This window comes from Arthrobotrys flagrans, assembly GCF_004000055.1.
Source record: "Arthrobotrys flagrans strain CBS H-5679 chromosome Unknown unitig_0, whole genome shotgun sequence".
NCBI lineage: Eukaryota > Fungi > Ascomycota > Orbiliomycetes > Orbiliales > Orbiliaceae > Arthrobotrys > Arthrobotrys flagrans.
This window is the reverse complement of record NW_027137550.1, coordinates 3,585,382-3,607,755: the sequence shown is the minus strand read 5'-3', so window position 1 is coordinate 3,607,755 and position 22,374 is coordinate 3,585,382. Positions and strand designations below refer to the sequence as shown.

Sequence of the window (22,374 nt, the reverse complement as noted above, 5' to 3'; positions counted from 1 at the left end):
TAAAGCCAAAAGCAAAAGCCGTCTGCTCAATCGCAGTTGCTGCATAGCTTAAAAAAAAAAAAAAACTCTGAGGGCAATACTCCGAGGGTATATTTCTGTCACATAAGACGTCCGAGGGCTCGTGGGCACTGTCGGCTTCGAGGGAACTACTTTCTGAAACAACCTGTAGGCGCAATTCCAGAGGGCTTTACCTTCCGTTCAAATCTATTTTTGATCGGAATATTTGGGCACCTGAGGGCTACTATAGTGGGCATTTAGAGGGAATACCGAGGGGACTGATACCATACAGTCAATTTGACAATTCTGAGGGATCTTTTAGAGAAGTTACTATTCACTTTCTCCGAGGGCATTCTGAGGGCTTAGTATTGAATATACCTGATCGTATATCAGAGGCAAGTATCTACCAACTGCAGGAACTGCTGGCTTGAAAATCACCACCATCCTTTCTACCCTATATCACACCCCTACCACCTACCCCAACACCACCTCCCCAAACTTACCATCAACAATGGCAAAGGCACAAGTCAAAGACAGCAAGAAGTCTGCCAAGAAGGACTCCAAGAAGGATGTTCTATCTACCGTCAAGACCGGCGGTGTCACCAAGCCTGCCGAGACCCCAAAGTCCAAGGCTAAGGAGATCGCCAAGAAGGTCGCTCCGGCTGTCGTGAACGGCGACAAGAAGAAAGAGGATAAGAAGAAGAAGAAGAAGGTCGAGGAGAGCGATAGCTCTGATTCTTCCGACTCTGATTCTGACAGCGGAAGTGATAGCTCCGACTCCGAATCGGAGGAAGAGACCAAGACCCCAATCAAGGCCAACGGTGTTGCTAAGGTCGTTGGAAAGAAGGAGGAGTCTGATTCTGACTCCTCTGATGATAGCGACTCTGAGGAAGAAGTCAAGGCAAAGGAAGTCAAGAAGGAAGAATCTAAATCCGACTCTGACTCTGACTCTTCCGACGATTCCGATTCTGAATCCGAAGCTGAAGATAAGAAGACTACTCCAAAGGCTAACGGCACCCCAGCCAAGGCCAAGGACGACTCCGACTCCAGCGACTCGTCTGACGATGATTCCAGCGATGATTCCGGCGATGATTCTTCTGACAAAGCTGAGGTTAAGGTCGAGAAGGAGGCCGAGAAGAAGGCCGACTCCTCCGACGAAGATTCTGACTCGGATGATTCCTCCGATAGCTCTGACGATGATGAGGAGGAAGAGAAGAAGCCAGCTGCACCAGAGCCGAAGAAGCGCAAGGCCGAAGAAGAAACCCCTGCCGCTTCCAAGAAGGCAAAGGCCAACGAAGACGGTAGCGAAGAATCAAAGACTCTTTTCGTTGGCCAGCTCTCCTGGAACGTCGATGAGGATTGGCTCCGCCGCGAATTCGAGGATGTCGCCGCCGTTGAGAACGCCCGTGTCGTTTGGGACAACCAAAGGAACAGGTCGAAGGGGTATGTTGATTACTGAACTCCCTATTTTACTGAAAACAGGTGCTAACAATTGCTACAGTATAGGATACGTCGACTTTGCTACTCGTGCTGATGCCGAGAAGGCCCTTGCTGAGAAGCAGGGAGCTGAAATTGACGGCCGTCCCATCAACCTCGACTTCACCACCGCTCGACAGAACAACAACTCCCAAGACCGTGCTCGCAAGTTCGGTGACAGCGAGAGCCCCCCAAGCGATACCTTGTTTGTTGGTAACCTCAGCTTCAACGCTGATGAGGAAGCACTCGGTGCCGCCATGTCCGAACATGGCGAGGTCACCAGTGTTAGAATCCCAACTGACAAGTAAGTTTCACCTAACTTTCTACTACGCTGAATATATGCTAATTAAGCAACAGGGATACTGGCGACAAGAAGGGGTTTGCTTATGTCACTTTCTCTTCCATCGAGGAAGCTAAGAAGGCACATGCTGCTATGAACGGACAGCAGGTCTGCGGCCGCTCCATTCGTACCGACTTCTCCAAACCCCGTGACAACAGCAACGGCGGTGGCCGTGGTGGTCGCGGTGGATTCGGAGGCCGTGGCGGTGGTCGTGGAGGCTTTGGCGACCGTGGTGGCCGTGGAGGTGGCCGCGGAGGCTTCAATGACCGCGGTGGTCGCGGCGGCGGTCGCGGTGGCCGTGGTGGATTTGGTGGCCGTGGCGGTACTAATGCCAACAGGACTCCCGTCGGAACCGGTACTAAGGTCAAGTTCGACGAGTAAAGTATACACACCGGTAACAAGCTCGTAGGCTCCGACTATTCTTTCTATTAACTGTGCATATGACATTACTACTAAAAGTTTCTTTGTTTTTTCTCATGCTACTAGGGTTTTCCTTGATGCATTCCTACGAGTTTCTTTCTTACGCTTTTTCATATTTCACTTCTATCAAGAACCCTTTATCGATGTATTATTAGGTAGACAATGGATTTTAATTATAGTATACCGGTTGATGAATGTCGTTCAATTGATCACATTTTCGATCCGCATGCAGTATCGATCTGCGACATGCTATTTCAACACATCACCACGTTGCATCGTGGTCATCACCGAATTCGCACGAACTTTAGCGTTATGAGCAATGATTTTGTTACAAGACGGGTGTTTTCGGATCCTAAAGCTTCTTTCATTCGGTTCATTACTTATGCTAATGTAAACTTCCCGCGTGGCCATCCCTCATGCCACCATGTAATCCTTTCATCCCTTAATTAACTATACATCGAACAAAAGACTAAAACTATATGTGTATGTAGAGGTATAACCAGACGTAAAAACTTGAAACAAAGGAGAGTATTAGAACAGAAGAAACTCGATGTAATAAACTTGTTTATAAAGCCTGCATGAAGAAAGAAAAAAAACCATTTCTGTAAAATGCAATGCCGATGCAGGATGCCGGAAAGGACAGAAAACCAGTTGGGGGGTATCAAAAAAGCAGAAATCATGCTAGAGGAAGGGTATGAGAAAAACCCGAGGTTTACAATCCCTGCCCGGTACTTGACTTGAAGTTACTCCAGGCGCACTGGCAACCTCTATAATCAACTCCGGTTTTTCCCGTGCTGATTCCTTCAACAATGAGCTTACGCTGTTCAGTGGTGGTATCGATTTGTTGACGATCATTGATGGACCAGCAGGAAATGGTGGATTTTTCGCTGGTATCGTAAGTTGCAATGTCTTCTTCGATTTGAATGGCGTAACCGGCGAAACCACCAGCGTTGGCACCCTTGATGACACCGATGGTTGATGGGTCGACGATGAACTTGCGTTTGCCCTGGTCATCAACTTCGTCCGGGCGGGTGAAGATCTTGGTGACGTAACGGGTTGCGGGCCAAGAGCAGACGAAGCGGGCTTCGGAGGGGGTGACGCCACCTTCCGTGTCCAAGGAGTTGGTACCACCAGAGGCAATGGAGCTGATTGTGCGGAGGTAGATTGTCTTTTGGAAGTGAGTGATGAACTTGAAGTGTTCTGTCGGGAGGCCACGGTCGAAGAAGCGGAGTTGTTGGGAGGTATATTGGGATGGAAGGATGTTGGCAGGTGGGAGAGGGAGGTTTTGAGCGGCCTTGGCTGAAGGGGTGGCTGAAGGGGTAGTAGTTGTAATTGTCGCGCGAGGGAAGTGGCGACCGTGAGAGCGCTTGACCTTCTGTGGGACTTCTTGAACGGCAGAGCTGGGTTTTGTGGTGGTGTTGGATTGAAGGAGGTTGATGTAGAAGTCGGTGGGTTCACCTTCTGGAGGGGAAGCGATAACACCATCGATCTTGCTCATGTTCTTGTATTCGTCAAGAAGTGGGAGGATTGGGTTTGGGGTGGCGATTTCACTGGTTCCGTTCAAGGCCCAGACTTTCCAGCGGAAGATTGGTTGCTCAGCTACGATGCCGTCGGCCAATGGTTGAGGAAGTTTGCAGCTCCAGATGGTAGATGGTGCGATGCAAGTGTTAACTGTATTGATCAGGCGTGGAGTAACGGTAATCTCCTCATCCGGCATTGGTGGCAAGTTAGGCAAGTTGATAAGTCTAAGTGGCTTCGCTTCTTCGTCTGGAGCTTGGGCATTGCTTGCTCTGACTGCCATGATGGTACCGAGGGTAGTAGCGATGATGACGAGGGAGATGAAGAAAGTCCACCAGAAGAACTTGAGCTTCTTGGAAGTGCTACGAACGAAGCAGCATCCGCAGAGATAAAGCCATCCACCTCGTCCGAACAACTTCTCACGCTTCTCCTGCTTCCGTCTCTGCTTTTCGGCACGTCTTCTTTGATCACCGACGGCATTGCTGCGGAAAGAAGCGAGGTCGTGGAGGCTGACGTTGCCTCCCAAAGGACGGCTCTGGGGGATAGAATGGCGAGCGTGGTTCGGTGTCGTAGGTGTGAATGGAATTTGAGAAAGAGTTCCAACGTTAGCGTTGTATTGTTGTGCGAGACCAGACGAGCCAGTCGAGATTCTGGGGACATCAGACGCACGAACGGGGAACCTTGGGCGGGATTGAACTGGTGCTTCCTCGGAGATCCTCTGGAATCCCTCGGAGTTTTGTCCTTTGTTGAGGTTTGGGCTAGCTCCTCTAGAGTACGGTGGGGGTGCAGAAACAGTATTTGTGCTCCCGTTGCGGGCGTGGCCAGGTGAGCTAACCTTCTCGTCTAGCGGAGAGTCCATCTCGGTTTGCTGTTCCTGCTTCGACGGGGCATACCGCTCAGCAAAGGTATCTCTCTCTGGGGCAGACCTGCTATAATCTGGCCCAGGGAATGTAGTGTTGCTGTCCATGCTGAGCCTCTTAGCTGGTCCGAGAGTGCTGGCTTCGATACCGAGACCTGCTGGAGTAAACATGATCGGGACCTCTTGAATTTCCTTAACCTCCGGTGGTGCTGCTATTATGACGGCGGGTTCCTTCTCCTCCTCCTTCTTTGTACGCTTGAATGGGGATTTCAAAGCCTTAGCTAATCTCGATTCCTTCTGTTCCTTAGCGACGGTTGCGTGCTGAGCTGGGACCTTTGGAACTGGCGGGGCGTTTTGGACCTTATTCTCAAACGTTGGCCAGGCGGTGCCGGTGCTGGAGTTGCTTCGTCGGTCGATGGGGATCTCCTTTCGAATCCCAGTGAGATCAATCTCCTCCCAGATCTTAGCTGGGTCTTCCTGATGTCTAGTCAGTCGCTTTCCGCCGGTAGCCTGTTCCAAAGCGTCGTATGCTTGCTCGTGTGCCAATTGTCGTTGGATAAGTTCCCTGACACGATCCCTCTCCTCTTGCGCTTTGACTTCCCTTTCAGGGTTGACGCGAGTCCTCCTGAGCTCCTCGAGCTCATTCTCGATGCTGGCGAGATAAGGGACGGCGGCGCTAGTGATTTCGGGTGGCGACAATCCTTGAGGGTGTGGGGAGTTTGGCGTTGGCATATATGACATAGCACGATTGACTTCAGCAGGACGGCCCGCATACTGGACAATGATATCTTTAAACCATTCAGATGGGGACGAAACTGCGGGGGACTTGCTAGCCGGTTCAGGGATCTGATAGTTTGTAAGAGATCTCATTATTGTTGATTGGCGGCGCCCGGCAGCGGCTCGAGCATCCAGAGTGGATGCATCGACATTGATCTTGGGGGAAGAAGGTGCGGCCTTCCTCTTCACCTCCTGCGCTCGTCCTGTAATCATATCCCAGATATCGCCAACCGCCCCCGAATCTCTCTCCTTCCTGGCCTGTTCATCGAGGCCCTGGAAAGGGTTGACACCACAATCGGAGTATCTGATTGTCTGCCCGACCTGGTCTTCTGGAGAAACCGGCGAGGTCTCTCGGTTGTATGGGTAGGAACCGCCATACGCGGGGTATGCGGGATACTCCAATCGTGGAGACATCCCAAAAGGGTTAGAAAACCTCGAGCTCGAGGGGCTCCATCCGTCCAAGTTCAACATATTCGTCTTAAGTGATGGTCCACCGTTGGACTTTGTCGACTTTGTGCTATCACTTCGTTGCACCTGTGGGTTTGGGGATGCTTGATCATTGGCGTAGTAGTTGAAAAAGCTCTTATTGTCGTATTGAGATCTAACATCTTCGTCATTTTCGTCGTCCGCCTTCGAGTAGAAAGGGTTGATGGCTGGGACGGGTGGAGCGAGGCCGTTGCTGTTCCAGGCCTGGTCGTATCTGTTTGGCTGTGGTGTGTTTGGGCTAACGACCGAAGCAGCATATGACTTCATGCCATCGGGACTCGATGGCATGACAGTGTGATCCGATGGCCTCCTCCCGGGCCCGTCCGACCATGTCATCGATTGTGTTTCTATCCTCGGGATGGCGGGTGGTTGTGTGGGCATTGATGGAGCTTCGAGGGGAGCTGATGATGGTGCAGCTGTTGTCCTAGCGTTGAGGCCGGGAAGGTCGCCTAGTGTTAATGTCTTGAATGCAGGTTGTCCACCTTCCTGTGTCGCCGGAGCACTCCGTCTATCGCCAGAGCCGTTCTTCCCGAAGAAGCCACCTAATTTAAGGTTATCACCGAGCCCCTTGAACATTTTGCTAGTTTATTGATGGTTTGATATGTCGGATTGATGATGGGGTTGATGGTTGTGATGATGTTGATGGTTGATGTTGGTGAAGGTGTTTAGTGTGATGAAGGCATGGATGAGGTTTGATCTAAGGTGAAGAAGGTGAAGAAAAGGTAAGAGAGAGGCCAAGCTAGCAGAGAAAAAAAAATTAATTTGTGTCGTGGAAGACAGACCTCGACAGACTTGTTATGTGATGCTCAGCTAAATGTTTTTCTCGACGTTAGAAACAACACACAGAGATTTGTGTTGTTTTTGTTGGAAAGCGTACGTACTTAAGAGTGTTCAGGCAAGAGTGTGAAGTCTTCCCGGAAGAAATAGATGAAATGAAATGGAGATGTGAAACTGGTTTTAATATGTCGAAGCCCAGTCGATACAATTAGAGAAGTACAGAGAACGTGACACCAGAGCGGCTAGCCGACTTGTGAATGTAAGTATAGCAAGTGAAGTAAGTTTCTATGTATCACCGGGACATGCAGAAGCGAATGTTGGATAAGAATAGTATGCTAAAGAAGTGAAATCTAGAATCGACGGAAATAAATAAAAAATGAAGAAAATGAAATATAAAATAAAATAAAATAAAACTCCGTCGACGGAAAAGAACTGAAGGGTCTAGAAACGAAAGTAAGAAAAGTTAAAGAAGGGAAAGAAAGTAAGGAAGGATTAAAGTGAGAGGGAAAGAAGTGAAAAAGAGCTCGTGTAAGAGAAACCAAAGGAAGACACCCAGTGTTTGGCTGGCAATGCCTGATTGATATACTCAAACAGCCTGTCTAGAGGCTCCTGCAGGTACCGCAAGACGTTAAAACACCGTAGGACTGGACTAGCCTATTCGAGCACCCACAGCGAAAAAAAATCACTAAGCAGCTAGCTGCACCGCCTTTCCGTGAAAGACTGGAATATTGAGTCAAATCGAATACACACGGTTCATTTAATCTGGAGGAGTGTGCCAACCGTCCGCCCGGGTCGTGTGCTGTCACCCCGTCAGCGGTATCTGATACAGGCAAATATGGGTATGTGGAAATGGCAGCACGCATTTTTGGAAAGGAAGCAGGGCAGGAGCGCAGATTCGCCGCTGTCTCTGAGCTTAATATCATGGTCTGGGGATGTGAGTGGTCGAGCTTAAAAGACTGTCGGCTGCTGTGCCATGTTCGGGCGCGTACAGACATCAACCCCGGAAGCCGCTGCCTGGGGCCTAACAGCCAATGGGAGACCAGGATTCCCAAAAATAGCACATTCGCGACAGCTCCATCAAATGTAATATCGAGATCTCGGGAAGGGATATATATATAAAAAACAATCGTCACGGGAGTTTCATGCATTCGTCCGAAGGAATACGTAACGCTCAGCTTCGTCAGCCAAAATTGAAGTTCTCGAACCCACAATTCTTTGCATCGTTCATTGTTTGATCTGAAGTCTTATCCCCGAGACCTGCGCAACATCATGGCTCTATGTAGAATGGAGCAAACGTCTCGATTAAGAAGGACCTCAACGGACTCACTAGCTTTGTGTCGCCAATATTGCAATTTCGGTCGGTATGAGACGCATGTTGCCCTGTGCTCATACCACCCGGAGAGCCCTTCAAGAAATTCGCTTAAATCTTATGCTATAGCGTTCCAAACGATGGGTTCGACATACCTTTCTTGAACGTCTACGGCTTCGCCTCACTATGTTTCCAGAACTCGACGGAGAAAAGTATTGTCACGAGCTCTATGAGCAAATTATCTTTTGTCAACGAAATATCTTCATTGTCTATCTTATCTGCAGTGTGATATCAATGTGGAATGTATATCCGAAACCTGTTCTCGACGTGCATCGTTCCGTGGGCCCCCAAAGCTCTCAAAGCTGTATCCGTATCGCTCGAGGTGCAATTGAAAGCAACACATCCGCCGCAACACATTGTGGTATCAGCCGAACCTTGTGACACCTGCAGAGCCACCGCCGCCGCAGGGATGTGAACGTGGCTGGAACATGGACATGTGGCTTGGCATTGACACACTAACCACCACCAAAACCACATCCGCCAATTCCTTGCGATGCGCTATCCACAATATCTTCAAACACCCGTCCCACATCCGATCTCCGGCTCGATACCCGTCGAGACTAAATCCCAAACATGTCCGGCTTCCAATTCCCCAATATCAAGGAAAAGCTAGAGGCGCCCACCAAGAAATCTGCGTTCGAACGCGCTAAGGCCGAAGCAGAGGCAAAGCGGAAACGCGAAGCCGAGGAGACCGCCGCGGTCTATAAAGAATTCGTAGAATCCTTCGAAGACAATTCCAGACCATCTTATTCTCGCAGTTCGGATAGAGGTGGATATGGAGGTTCGCGTTCGAATTTTGGACCTTCGAGGGCTGGACCGACGGGACTGGGGAAACGACACTTTACTACGGGACAGGGGAGGAGCGCGATCAGCGGGCCTGGGACCTTAGGACCTCTACCGACAAAGAAACGAGATCTCGATACATATCGGAGTGAGGGGAGTTACGGTGGAGGGTATGGAAGGGGGCCGCATAGCACAAGTGGCGTTCTAGGTTTCGACGAAGGGGATGTGTCCACAACGAAAGCGGCGAAGTCAGAGAGGGGGATGAAGTTCGGCGAGGACGATGACGACGATGACGAATTCTCAAGGAGCAAGAAGGAACAAGCGAAACCGACGATCAGCATGACACACCTACCCGCAAAGACGACTAAGAGCACGGTCATGGAGATGATGCAGCCTTACTTCCCGAAGTTAACGGGTAGTCAAATCTCCATGCAGGCGATAGGTGGCACGGGAGGTACAGGGAGGAAGTCAATGTCAGCTCTCATTACTTTGCAAACCGATACGGCGGCGAGCGAAATCGACGCAGCCGTCAATGGCTTATCGAATAAGTACATGGGATTCGGTTTTCGCCTTGGTATCTCACGCCATCTACCGTCTACCGTCATAGGTTCGACAATCACACCGACAGTGACAGGACAAAGTGCAGCCCCTTTCAATGCACGTCCCGTATTCTCTGGTGTTGGAAGAGGAGGCTTTGGCAGAGGAGGTTTCGCCCCGCCTTCATCCTTCGGCCACTCTGGTTCAAGCTCAGCGAACAACAGTAAATATGTCGTCTCGGTCAATGCTCCAAAGGATCTCAAGACATTACGATTAATACACAAGACTGTTGAAGCAGCCATAACGCACGGGCCTGAATTTGAGGCCCTTCTTATGGCTATGCCCTCGATCATCTCGGACGAACGGTATTTTTGGCTATGGGACAACAAATCTACAGAGCACGTATACTATCGCTGGAGACTATGGGACGTATTTACGGCAAGTGGCTCAGCTAGCGAACGGAAGCAAAGGTCGTATGCCGGTACCACTATTACACACATCTTTGACAACAGCATATCTTGGGAACTACCGCCAAAGAAACAACAAAAGTTCGAGTATGTCACAGAACTGAAAGATTTCATAGAAGATGAAGAGTATCATAGTTCTTCAGATGAAGACAACGATGCCCACCAGGCACAGGATTCGAACCCCAACGCAGAAGATACGAAGACCTACCTTGGTCCCTTACGGCGGGCGAAATTGTATCATTTGCTCTCGAGAGTACCGACAACTACAGGTACTCTACGGCGAGGAGATGTTGCGAGGGTCAGTGGGTTTGCGGTAGAGCATGCATATGCTGCAGAAGAGATTGTTGAAATCATGTGTGCAAACGTCTCGCGCCCGGTGGCATTCTCGTCTGCAAACCCCGACCACGAGCCATCTTCCGTGCTAGCGGATAAGAGTGGCAATGCCAATGTAGCCAAGGAGGACCAGACTCCCGCCAAGCTAATTGCATTATATCTTATCTCTGATGTGCTTTCGAATTCGGGATTGGGTGTTCGGAACGTATGGAGGTACCGACAGTACTTCGACCAAAGGTTACAGGAGGGTAAGATATTCGAAGGACTAGCGGAAGTCGGTGACAAAGAGAACTGGGGGAAGATTCGTCAAGAAAAGTGGAGAAGAAGCATCCAAGTTATTCTGTCTCTGTGGGAGGTAAGCACTAGAATTCTTAGCTCTTTTTGTCTTTCGCTGAAAGGGTGGTGACTAATTTGGGTAGAATTGGAACATTTTCCCACAAACATCTCATGAAGCGCTCCGAGTTGCGTTCAGTGAGCCGGCAGCCCCACAACAAGCTGCAGCTGCTCCAGAAATTCCAAAATCCGAAGTAGCCCCACCGTCATCGACTGCTAAGTCGAGGTGGAAAACTGTTCCCGAAGATCAAGAGACCGGTCAGCCAAAATTTAACCCGTACCTGGTTGATTCAATTGAAAACCAGGGTGAAGACGAAAATTTGGATGGCGAGGAGCTCGTTGACGATGATGTGGATGGAGAACCCATGGAAGAAGACGATGTAGATGGGGAACCAATGGCGGAAGATAATGAGGATGAAGATGGGGAACCAATGGTAGAGGACGAAGATGAGGAGGTTGGCGATGCTGGCAAAAAACCAGACGAAGAGGTAGACATGTTCGTCAAGGATTCGGAAATCGAGCGGAAAGAGCCGCCGAAGACCGATTCTAAACCCATGGTAAGCGGTGTTACACTCGGATCCGGATTTGGATTCAAGATTGGCGGGTTTGGAGGCAAGGCTGGGGCTGGGACTGGTGGTACAGAAGAAGGCAGGAAGAAGAGGATGAAAGCCGAAGATATGTTTGCCAATGACGATTCTGATGGTTGAAAATATCCTCGGATTCTGTGAAAGTGGTCCAGTACATGTGAATACGGTATACATACGCAGTACGACGACGGTTCCGTGTACTGTCACTCGAATATGCGATGGAGATTTGGCTGGAGATGATGTATGATAAAAAACGTTAAAACTTACCGTCGTACCAACCCGCTTGTGATGTCGGCAGGGCATTTCTTGAAACATAGGCCCGAGCCGACCGATTAACTTCAATCGATTGATCACGCATGGATAGAAAATACTTATGTTCCCTGTCACACTGTAAACATGTTGGTGTTATCATGTTGGTGTTGTCATGTTGGTGTTGTCATGTTGGGTAATGGCTTTTCACCGTCTTCGACCCGAGAAAACAAGACCAATCGAGATCGAGGCTGACAAACTACAATTTCTCACAGGAGCGGAGAGAACAAGCAAGCCTGCAAGGCTAAGATACGAGGGAACCGATAATTTAGGAGACAGCCGAAAGCCCACGGGTCGCGCAATCGCAACTGAAAAGTTGGAATCGAGACTGCAAGGCACGTTTTGGCACTTCAACATGCAATGTTTGAATCCGAATCCAGGTAGGATGTATTAATACTCATGATCCACTACATTTATCAAGACATGTTGGTACTTAATCGATTGAGCGGGAGAGCTAGAAGCTCATGATTCGGATATCTAAACTTAGAACACCACGTTATAGGTGCTTGGGAGGCGTGGACAGGACGGGTTGACACTGCAGGAGGGAAGCATCGATGTGGTGCCTACCAGCAGCGGGTTGGGTTGGAAGGTGATGGTGGAGCGGGGCTGGACATGTACCAGCCCATGCTCGTACACTTGAGGCTAAAGTTAAGTACTTACTAAACACGCGGGCAAGAGGTAACTCAGCCATGCATGGTTTGACTGTTCGCTATAGCTGCTGGGGAACGATCGGACGGATCAAAAGGCTTTGTGAAGATGGTCAGCAAAACTCGACTAAGGTGGGCCCGAAGCGCTATACCCAATGTCAAGGATGCCTAGTTCGACATACTTGAGCTCCAAAAGTGGAGACCTTTTGCCTCGAATTTTCTATCGGAGCTCGAAGGAAAGGAAGCGCAGGTGCTGTGTCGACTGACTATCCGGGAATAGAATGCTTACTATTCACGGAATTTGTGTCATTCTGCGACACTCTTTTCACCCGGAAAGGAAGAAATACCGCTTCTGGCCTTTCTAGCTAGAGGTTAGTTCTCCACTTTGTCACCGACATTACGACACCAAAGGATGTTTTGGTGTGGATGTAATTAATCGCAGTCTTAAGATGCTACTGTTGGATTGTTGGACCGACGCTCAGTCAGACTGTTAGCTAAGTGCAAAACCCCCCCGCTTTTGTCCAAGTTTGATACCTATTTTGTGATCAAAGCACCTGCATCGTCCCCGTCTGCACGTCTACGTACTTATAACGGCTCCAGCCTTATTTAAAAAGATATTTTTAAGAAAAGAAAAAGGTTATGGTGTCGACGGAAACGTCAAAGTTGTGTTCATCTGAAACGAAACTGAAATGCGCCATCTACTAGGTAGACATACAGATTAAAGACGGATGGACAGATATACAGACATACATGACCTCCTTCCTTGACGGTTCTTGCACGCTCTGTCAGTTTTTTTTTTCATCTTCCTCTCTTTTTATTCGACTTCTTCACAGGACTCTTCTTATCCAAGCTTTTGTATGACGGTGGGGCTCCGGAACGTAAGCTAGCTAGAATAGATCGATAACCCAAAGCCCTGGCCGTAGAGATTCGCAAATTTTTTTTTTTTTTTTTTTTTTTTTTTTTTTTTTTTTCTCTTCTCTTCAGTGCACCATCCCTGGCCAGCCAAGTGCTGCTTCGCCGTGCAAGTCCGTCGACGAAGGGGGACCCTTGAAGCCTCGCTACCTCCGCGCCGCAGTCGTACTGCTGATTAGTTCTGCGTGTCTGATTATTATAATATCCGCCAGCCACCCAGCAGCGTCAGCAGCAGCAGAAGAAACAGCATTCTTTTCCCACATTCCTGCAATCGCATTTTTCTTATTACTTTATCGTGGACATCCCGAACTCGTTACACTTCTGTTCCTTTCTGGCTGTCCCCTTCTAATTTACATCCGACAACAGCTGCAGAGCCGCTCGACGATAGTAGTAACATAAACGAATCGTATCGAATAGGTATTCAGCAGTGGTATCACCGACAGGAGGGTCTCTGGGTACTCAAACACGTTGACGCACGATTGTAAACTCTGCACCGACCAGCCTCCCGAGTTCTCGAGTTTATCTCTTCGAATCTCTGCCGTCTTTTTTAATCCCCGTCTTGAAACTTCCGCTGCTTCGTATTTTTCTCCTGCCCCGGCTGCGAAGGGCCGCCAACACCGCTACCCTTGGCCACAACACAAACTCTGTATCATCATCTCATGGGCGCGTGCAGTCGCAACGCACCATCCCGATCAAAATGCAACAATCTTCGGTATTCTCGCGGATATCGATGTCCACAGCATTCTCGACATATTTTTTTATAATATTATTTATGACAAATGCTCTAGCGGCATATCTACGTCCGACAGAAACTCGAGATTTGCAAACTAGAGATTTTCCAGCAATATCGATACCTCGAGCTTTGCTGATACCTCGAGCGCCGATTTACAATTTGACAGAATTTTTTGTTCAGGCTTGTGGGGAAGACTATGTCGTCTGCGGGGAAACAAGTTGCTGTTCAAGGGGGAATGAATGTTTAATAGGGTCGCAATCAGGTGGCCATTTTTGTAGAAGTCTCGATGGGTGAGTTACAAATGCAGAATGTCAATTTTCGAATCCTGGAACGACAGGTTCACTAACTAAAATCGGTTACAAAAATTAGAACTACCGCGACTCCTTCCGCGACTTCGACCCCATCTTCATCATCTAACGCTCCCATAGGTGCTATAGTGGGCGGTGTTCTGGGTGCTGTAGCTGCAATCGCAATCGCCTGCGTCCTCTATCTCCTCTGCCGACGGCGACGTCCGCGAACAACTCCCGCAATTCCACAAGCACCAATCCCCAATCTTCCCAACGTAATAGAAGCGAAATACCCACCTCCGCACGAAACTTCCTACTCGGGCGAGAATTGGCCGCCAGGAAGCTTCCTATACCACAGCAGAAACCGGAGCGTTAGCACTGCAAGCCAATCATGTATTAGTCCTGACGGCCACGCATGCGACCCTAATATCAAGAAATATACCGATAACGCGGATCAAGATGCGATCATGGAGTTACCTGGAGCTCAGCCGACAATAGAGTTACAAGGTGATGATGGTTATTTCGCAGCAAAACCGTACGTACCGCCGCCGCCACCAGCGGATAACGTCGTAGAACCCCGGTCGCCAACGGAGGGGGTTTCACCAATGAGCTCAAGCCCTCGGCGGCTGTCAGTGCAATATTGGAAAAGGGGTCGAGGAACTTAACCCTTCCTTTCTTCCTTTCTTCCTTTCTTTCTTTCTTTTTTTTTCAATTTAATATTTACACTTTGCGTATCCTTATTACAAGCATAAAATATTTCTAATGCTTATATTTTCCTTGGGGTTTCGGTTGCCCTATTTCCGTTTTCAACTTCAAACTATAACCCTACTTTCCTTTATCATATACCCTTGGGATACACGGAGCATTCTCTTAGCGAACTTTTTGTCCTTTTTGTTACCTTTGAATGTTCTTTATTATATCAAAAAAAACTGTGTTCTTTTGATTTTCGCTTCTTCGGTCAAATATTTTTTCTCTTCTATGGATGTCATTGCTCCATTTTTATATTGCCTAACAAACTGGGAGGATTCGGGATAGGATTTTTGCTTGTACATGCTTTTTAAGTTTTTAAATACCTTTTTTCTAGGAAAAGATTTTAGGTAGGTGGCAAGAAATTGTATATCACAATATGACAGCACACATGCAGATGATGCACCGTTTATTTATTATTAATAGAGAGCCTTTTCGTACAAGAGGATTCGAAAGAAAACGCACATATTATCAAATACGAGAACCCGTAGGCATATGATCATGTATAATCGTCATCAAATTGATTTGAAATCTTCATAAAAAGCCACGCTCCGAGAGCATCGTATCCATACGGCAAGCTAAACCAAAAGCGTAACAAAGTAAAAAAAACACCTCAGAGCTGAGAAAGGAAGTTTTAGGCTTCCCTACCTTCTACCCTACCCTCGTTCTCAATCTCGTGAAGATCCTTCTTTGCCTTCTGCAGTTTCTTACTCATCTTTACAGGATGTACACCCTTGGTTTCGAACACGGTATCGATTTCTTCCAAAGACAGCTTATAGGTTTCAGGGAAGATGAAATATGCGACGATAAGCTGGGAGAAGTTGTAGATGATGTAGACACACCAAATTTTGTACCCAAGTCTATTGATACCGACGGAGATGCCGTAGCTTTGGACTGTTCCGGCGGCACCTTGGATGAGACCGTAGAGACCCATACCTCTGGCACGAAGGACGAGGGAGAGGATTTCGACGGGGTCTGAAAGGAAATATTATTAGTCATCAGAGTCTTACTAGCCAATTGTAAAAAGGGTTATGGAAAACTTACAGAGGTTGTGCATGGTGGCAATCAAAGAGGCAGAGCACACTTGGAAGATGAAGTAGAAAACAACGGTAAGATAACCAGTAGCTTTGGCACCACCGGTCTTCTCATACTGCCAGCCAATGATTGTGACAATAGTTTGGATGACAATGAAGGAGATTAACCCGGCAAAGATCAATGTCCTACGTTTGAAAATGTCGACAAGGTAGGCACCGAAGAGAGTGAAAACGAAGTATGTAGCGACAAGTCCAGTATTGATACCAAGCTGTGCAGTTGGGTCTTTGATACCGACAGTTTCCAAAGCCGGGGCAAGGTAGTAACCGATGATACCACCACCGTTCCACTGTTGGAAAACAGAGTAGAAGATGAGGAGCATAAGACGGTATCGGACTGGCTTGGTGATGAAGACACGGAAATCCCAGAAATCGCGGTGACCGCTGGTATCATGTTCCAATGATTGTTCGATCTGGGAAACAACGGCTTCAACGAATGGAGTATTTGGATCTTGGGCCGTTGTCATGTACTTGGCAATAACTTCCTTTGCCTTGTCGCGCTTGCCGCGCATGATCAAGAAACGGGGGGTTTCTGGGGAGAGGAGGTACATCGAGATACAAGTTGTGAGCGGGAAGAGAGCTTGGACAAGGAATGGAGCTCTCCATGACCAATTGCTATCGATCTTCTGGAACCCAATCATAGCACCTGAAGTAGCAAGCGCACCGATCTGGAAACAGGCACCGAAGATACCGACAAGGCGACCTCTGAGGTGGACTGGCGAAACCTCGGCCATGTATTGGGAAGAACTCATCAAACCAGTTCCAAATCCGAGGAGGAAACGAGCGAACATTAGCATGCGAATATTGACGGCGAAAGCTTGCATGATGGATGCGATGCAGACGAGGAAATTTCCAACCCAGTTGACACCACGACGGCCGATAACATCACCAAAGGCTAGGAATGGAGAACCACAGAAGTTGCCAATGGTCATGAGGGCATTGAGGACACCGTATGTGCCACCGCTGTTACCGAAGCCGTAGTATGCGTGCCAAGAGGGGAAGGAGTTTATAGCACCGATGACACCCCAATCCACACCGTAACCAGCTTGATTGCAGCCTGTTTTGATCAAAATTAATATCATGTTATAAAACTGTAAGAGTATATATACTAGATTTCAAATTGCCTACCTTGGACGAACATAATTCCGAGAATGCGCCAACCAGTACTTGACCAAATTGTCAAGTTTTCTTTGGACATGGCATAGATATCTTCTTCCGTGAATCTCGCGACGGCGACCTCCTCAATGTGGACATCTTGCTTCTTGACATCAATGTCAGAAACATCGTCCCGGATTTCGCGGGCGATCTCGACTTCGTCCTTTGGAGCCATTTTGAAGGATATATTCTCTCTTCAGAGGCTCAAGAGCTTAAGGTAGAAGAGTTTGGGACCAGTAGCCAAAGCTAACTCTCAACCTCAAAACGAATTGAGATTGGAAGGAGGAAGTAGTCAATTGAAGGGAGCAGCTCACAAGCTCGATGCTTGATACTGTCCTCGAGGAGAGGAAACTTCCTGAGCTTTATATACTAACAGGGAGTTGGACAGTGCACAGTTTAGTCCAACGGGGATCAGCAAGATAGCTCAGGAACGATTCCGGAAACCAGTTATCGTAGCATGGGAGGACCCATACTACCATTGATCATGAGAACGGTTAAGTTTTATGCACTCCATACCCCAGCCTCGCGTGCTTTTCAATATGGCTGTCAACATTTTCGGAGGGATGTTGCCCGTGGGAATATGTGAACTGCAAAACCTGGAGACGGAAAAGTGAACCATGGTGCAAAATTGTGAAAAAAAGACCTTGATAACAGCCGAGGGAGGGCATGCCGGATGAATTCCGCGCTGATCACCGTCTGAAAGCTAGTACATGTGCATGTACCCCATGTATCCACTTCATCCCCCAGCTAGCCCCAGCGCTGACCACCTGGAACATCTCCATGTCTCATAATCAGACTATATAGATGAGTGGGGAAGTCCGTACACACCACTGGACTCCGATGTTGTGTTTTGTGGAGTCGAACTAATTCGTTGGTTCTGCTACCTAACTCGCAATTTTGTAACATTGGGTTTAGTGGTCACACGAGAGCTCGAGAGTTTAGGCGGGGGTGGGGAAGTCCGTATTGATTCTGATATTGCAGGAAGATGTTGTGGATACAAGTTGGAGTTATTCCGTTAGCGCAAACTACTGACGTACGCCTAAGTTGCTTCCAGAGTTGAAGCTTCATGTATTCCGTGCCGAGTTTGGAGGTTTGGTAAATTTCTATATCTTCGTCAACATAAATTACCGGTGGGTGTGGCGCCGTGGTAACCATGGTGGACTGCAGCATGGCTAAAGGAGAGGCGAGTCCTGGCTAAATGGAATAACTTCAGGCTAAACGATCGCGGTCTAACTATAAGCTTTAACTGGTGAACTTGCTAATGCGTATTTAACCAGGATCCCTCACCTCGGAAAAGCATCAAATTGGTGGAAATATTGAGGGCCCGCTTGGTCGACCACTGGATCTTTTAGCTCCCATCTGTCCAGGAGGCTTGTTATCTGTTGCAACTTTTAGCGGCAACGCAATTCTGCGGTTTAATTCAGTCAGTTCTGTCAATGATTTTTCGAAGTCTGCAAGCTGATTTCCTTTTTTTCCAAGCATATTTTGCACAATATGCTATGGTATAACTCCCCTGCAACTGAATGGTCCCATGCCCTCCCAATTGGGAACGGACGGCTTGGGGCTATGATTTATGGTCAAACGACAACCGAGGTTCTCCAACTCAATGAGGATTCAGTGTGGTATGGTGGCCCACAGGACCGTCTACCAAAGGCTGCCTTGCAAAATCTTCCTGAATTGCGTCGATTAATTCGGGAAGGGCGGCAGAAGGAAGCAGAAGCCTTGGTACGAGCCGTATTCTTTGCGTACCCATCAAGTCAACGTCATTATGAACCTCTTGGAACCTTATATCTCGATTTCGACTACGGATACCAAAATTCCGATATCCGTGATTATAGAAGAGAACTCGATATATCACAAGCAATTTCAAGAGTACAATATTTTTGCAATGGCATCCAATATCACCGCGAAGTTATTGCATCGTACCCAGACCAGGTTATCGGGGTCAACCTATCATCGTCCCAGAGTTCCAAATATACGATCCGATTGAACAGAGTAAGCGAACGAGAATATGAGACAAATGAGTTCCTGGATACGTTAACGACAAGGGACGGGAAGATCATTATGCATGCAACTCCTGGGGGCGGAGGTAATCGGCTCTGCTGCGTCGTTTCCGCACGGTCCAATGATCCGGATGGCCGTGTCCAGGTTCTCGGTAATACACTAGTGGTTACTGGTAAAAGCTCTACTATACTACTAGCTTCTCAGACGACTTTTCGTGTTGAAGACCCTGAAGTTGCTGCTTTGGGTGATATAGACAAGTGCGGTTCGTGGACTCAAATCCTGGGCCGTCACTTGAAGGATTACATAAAATTATACGAACGGGTGTGCCTCAAACTCAGTCCCGACGACGGCCATATTCCCACCGATCTTCGCTTGCAGCGGCGGCCTGATCCCGGGCTTGTTGCTTTGTATCATAACTACGGCCGGTATCTTCTTATTTCCTGCAGTCGTTCTGGTGATAAAGCACTCCCAGCCACTCTGCAGGGAATATGGAACCCTTCGTTTCAACCTCCCTGGGGCAGCAAATACACCATCAATATCAACACTCAGATGAACTATTGGCCCGCAAATATTTCAAACCTACCAGAATGTGAGATGCCTCTCTTCGAGCTTCTTGAGCGGGTTCAAGTCAATGGGACAAAGACTGCAAAGGAAATGTACGGATGCAGGGGATGGTGCGCCCATCACAATACTGATATATGGGCAGACACTAATCCTCAGGATAAATGGATGCCTGCGACGTTATGGCCACTCGGTGGTGCTTGGCTATGCACCCATATCTGGGAACGATATTTGTTTTTTGAGGACAAAAGCTTCCTTCAAAGGTTCTTTCCAGTACTTGAGGGATGTGTGCGTTTTCTCCTCGATTTCCTGATCAAAGATGATCATGGATTTTATGTTACGAATCCATCATTATCTCCAGAAAACACTTTCAAAAACCAACGTGGAGAAGAGGGTGTTTTCTGTGAAGCGTCGACGATGGATATTCAAATCCTTACGGCCGTTTTTAAGGCATACGTCGCTTCAAGAGATATTGTGAAGGGGTTGGGCACAGTTGGCGTGGCAGAGGTAACAAAGGCTCTCACTGGTTTACCGCCTGTCATAATTTCATCAACAGGCTTGCTTCAAGAATGGGGGAGGAACGATTATGAAGAAGTGGAACCAGGTCATCGCCATACCTCTCATCTCTGGGGACTTCACCCGGGAGACTCTATCACACCAGCATCAACACCGGAATTTGCGGAAGCCGCATCTGCGGTCTTGGCTCGCCGTGCTACTCACGGTGGCGGTCATACGGGCTGGTCAAGGGCCTGGTTAATCAATCTTCATGCTCGACTAGGCCAGGCAGTAAAGTCTAAGGAGCACATTGAACTCTTGTTGCGAAAAAGTACGCTTCCAAATTTGCTAGACGACCACCCTCCTTTTCAGATCGACGGAAATTTCGGTGGGTCTGCCGGAATCATAGAAATGATTGTTCAGAGTCATGAAGTTGTGGATGGGGAAAGAGTCATTAAACTTTTGCCTGCTTGGCCGCTAGAATGGGGACGTGGGATGGTAGAGGGGATTCGGGTAAGAGGTGCGGCCGCTATTACCTTCGAGTGGCAGGACGGTAAAATCAAGGGTACCATTTTGGTTGACAATGATCTTGGTTCAAACAAATACATCATAGTTTCACCAAATGGGTCGAAAATCAAAGTCGAGGGTCAGGGGCATCATGAAGTTAATTTTAGTTAGTAAAAGTTTCTATCAATGTAAATAATCCTGTCAACTAGTACTTTAAATTCGTTTCATAGATTGTAAACTATAGGATATATATAGTGATATACAGGCCTTCAACGAATCCTTTAATTTAGACATTTCATTCTTTTGCAATGTAATGCTCAAAATGTTCCCGGATGACACCCGCCGACTTCTTAGGATATCTCCTCTTCTCGGGGCTCTTATAGTCAATCCACGTGACACCGAAACGATCAGTGTAGCCTGCTGCCCATTCTGTTTGGAAATTTGAAATGTTAGCTATTTTAATCATGAACAGTAGGATATCACAGAGGTCACATACCCCAGTTGTCAGTAAATGTCCAGGCGAAATAAGACCTGATATCAACCCCATCTTCTTTAACGGCACTCGCCAACGCATTTAGGTAGCCGTTGAAAAACTCGATTCTGTGGGTATCATTCAAGGGATCTGTCGGTGGAGTATCCAAGTGTTCACCCTTCGCTGTCGTACCGTTTTCGGTCATAAAGATAGGAACATGGTACCTATTCCAGACCCAATTCAAGAGCTTCCTATAGCCCCAAGGACAAGTTCTGAGCCAGTATGTATCCGACTCAGCCCCACGGCTCACACCCTTGCTGTTGTTATCAAGCTTCTCGACATTTCCAAGATGATCTGTGAGCTCTGGTGGTGTCTTTTTGTGCTTGACGTAGAAAGTAGTGTAAGTGTTCATCCCGTAGAAATCGGATGACCCCAGCAAAAGCTTCGATTCTTCCTCTGTAAACCGAGGCAATCGATCACCAAGTTGCGCCCTCATGGAGGCTGGGTAGTCGCCGGTTTTATAAATAGGATCGGCGAACCACGCAATCTCGAATTCTCGAGCTCTCTCAGCCGCTTCGATATCAAGCGGGTCCTCTTCATCCCACGGTTCGGAATAATTGCCGTGAAGCGTGATCATGATAGTACCCTTCTGAGTTGGCTTGAATTCCTCGCGGTACATCTTAACACAATGTGCGTGAGAGACTAGCTCTGTGTGCGAGACAATAAAGGGTTCCGTAGATGAATCTCCCTCCTCATTGAGTTCTCTGTTGGAAGAACGACCAGGAGCGTGGACCCCGGCAGCATAGCCAGCTAGGGAGTAAACGCCGGGTTCGTTATATGTAATCCAATTCTTGACTCGGTCACCGAAGGACTCGAAACAAACCCTGGCATATCGGAGAAAATCCGGGGTATATTTCTCTAAGTTTAGCATACCCCCATATCGGTCCTCCAACGCCTGAGGGATATCCCAATGAAATAGAGTAACAAATGGGGTAATCCCGTTCGCAAGCAATTCATTGATCAAGTTGTTATAAAACTCGATGCCTTTGGGGTTAACTGGGCCGTCTTTCCCTCCCAAAGGTATAATTCTGGACCATGAGAGGGAAAATCGGTAGGCCGTGACTCCGTACGATTTCATCAAAGCAACATCCTCTTTGTAGAAATCATAGGATCGACAAGCATCATCTGCGGTGCTTGAATCTTTGATTTTTCCGGGTGTGTGACCGAGTCTGTCCCAAATACTTTCGCCTCTTCCATCAGCATTCCAGGCTCCTTCGATTTGCGCAGCGGCCGTGGCATATCCCCATTGGAAGTCCGGCCGCAAGGCGCCCTTGAGATGAGGTTTCAGATCTGCCATTTTGATATCTAATGAATAGGTTTGAATGGTACAATTGT

The 22,374-nt window shown here is 48.0% G+C and overlaps 7 protein-coding genes across 7 annotated transcripts; 4 read left to right on the top strand and 3 right to left on the bottom strand.

Moving 5' to 3' along the window:
• Positions 1-508: 508 nt before the first annotated feature.
• On the top strand, positions 509-2,194 carry DFL_004106 (uncharacterized protein; the record flags this gene model as incomplete). The annotated part of the gene is made up of 3 exons (XM_067633145.1): positions 509-1,440; positions 1,499-1,777; positions 1,831-2,194. 3 exons carry the CDS (start codon positions 509-511, stop codon positions 2,192-2,194), a joined length of 1,575 nt encoding a protein of 524 aa, XP_067491343.1.
• A 751-nt stretch (positions 2,195-2,945) lies between these two features.
• DFL_004105 (uncharacterized protein) lies at positions 2,946-6,449 on the bottom strand (the record flags this gene model as incomplete). The annotated part of the gene is made up of 1 exon (XM_067633144.1): positions 2,946-6,449. The coding sequence occupies one exon, from the start codon at positions 6,447-6,449 to the stop codon at positions 2,946-2,948; it is 3,504 nt and encodes a 1,167-aa protein (XP_067491342.1).
• Positions 6,450-8,592: 2,143 nt separating this feature from the next.
• DFL_004104 (uncharacterized protein) lies at positions 8,593-11,179 on the top strand (the record flags this gene model as incomplete). Its single annotated transcript, XM_067633143.1, has 2 exons — positions 8,593-10,494; positions 10,559-11,179. 2 exons carry the CDS (start codon positions 8,593-8,595, stop codon positions 11,177-11,179), a joined length of 2,523 nt encoding a protein of 840 aa, XP_067491341.1.
• A 2,407-nt stretch (positions 11,180-13,586) lies between these two features.
• DFL_004103 (uncharacterized protein) lies at positions 13,587-14,612 on the top strand (the record flags this gene model as incomplete). The annotated part of the gene is made up of 3 exons (XM_067633142.1): positions 13,587-13,639; positions 13,939-13,950; positions 14,030-14,612. 3 exons carry the CDS (start codon positions 13,587-13,589, stop codon positions 14,610-14,612), a joined length of 648 nt encoding a protein of 215 aa, XP_067491340.1.
• A 716-nt stretch (positions 14,613-15,328) lies between these two features.
• Positions 15,329-17,115, bottom strand: DFL_004102 (uncharacterized protein; the record flags this gene model as incomplete). The annotated part of the gene is made up of 3 exons (XM_067633141.1): positions 15,329-15,669; positions 15,739-16,842; positions 16,914-17,115. The coding sequence occupies 3 exons, from the start codon at positions 17,113-17,115 to the stop codon at positions 15,329-15,331; spliced, it is 1,647 nt and encodes a 548-aa protein (XP_067491339.1).
• Positions 17,116-18,434: 1,319 nt separating this feature from the next.
• DFL_004101 (uncharacterized protein) lies at positions 18,435-20,678 on the top strand (the record flags this gene model as incomplete). Its single annotated transcript, XM_067633140.1, has 1 exon — positions 18,435-20,678. One exon carries the CDS (start codon positions 18,435-18,437, stop codon positions 20,676-20,678), a length of 2,244 nt encoding a protein of 747 aa, XP_067491338.1.
• A 124-nt stretch (positions 20,679-20,802) lies between these two features.
• Positions 20,803-22,336, bottom strand: DFL_004100 (uncharacterized protein; the record flags this gene model as incomplete). Its single annotated transcript, XM_067633139.1, has 2 exons — positions 20,803-20,936; positions 21,004-22,336. 2 exons carry the CDS (start codon positions 22,334-22,336, stop codon positions 20,803-20,805), a joined length of 1,467 nt encoding a protein of 488 aa, XP_067491337.1.
• Between the last annotated feature and the right edge of the window lie 38 nt (positions 22,337-22,374).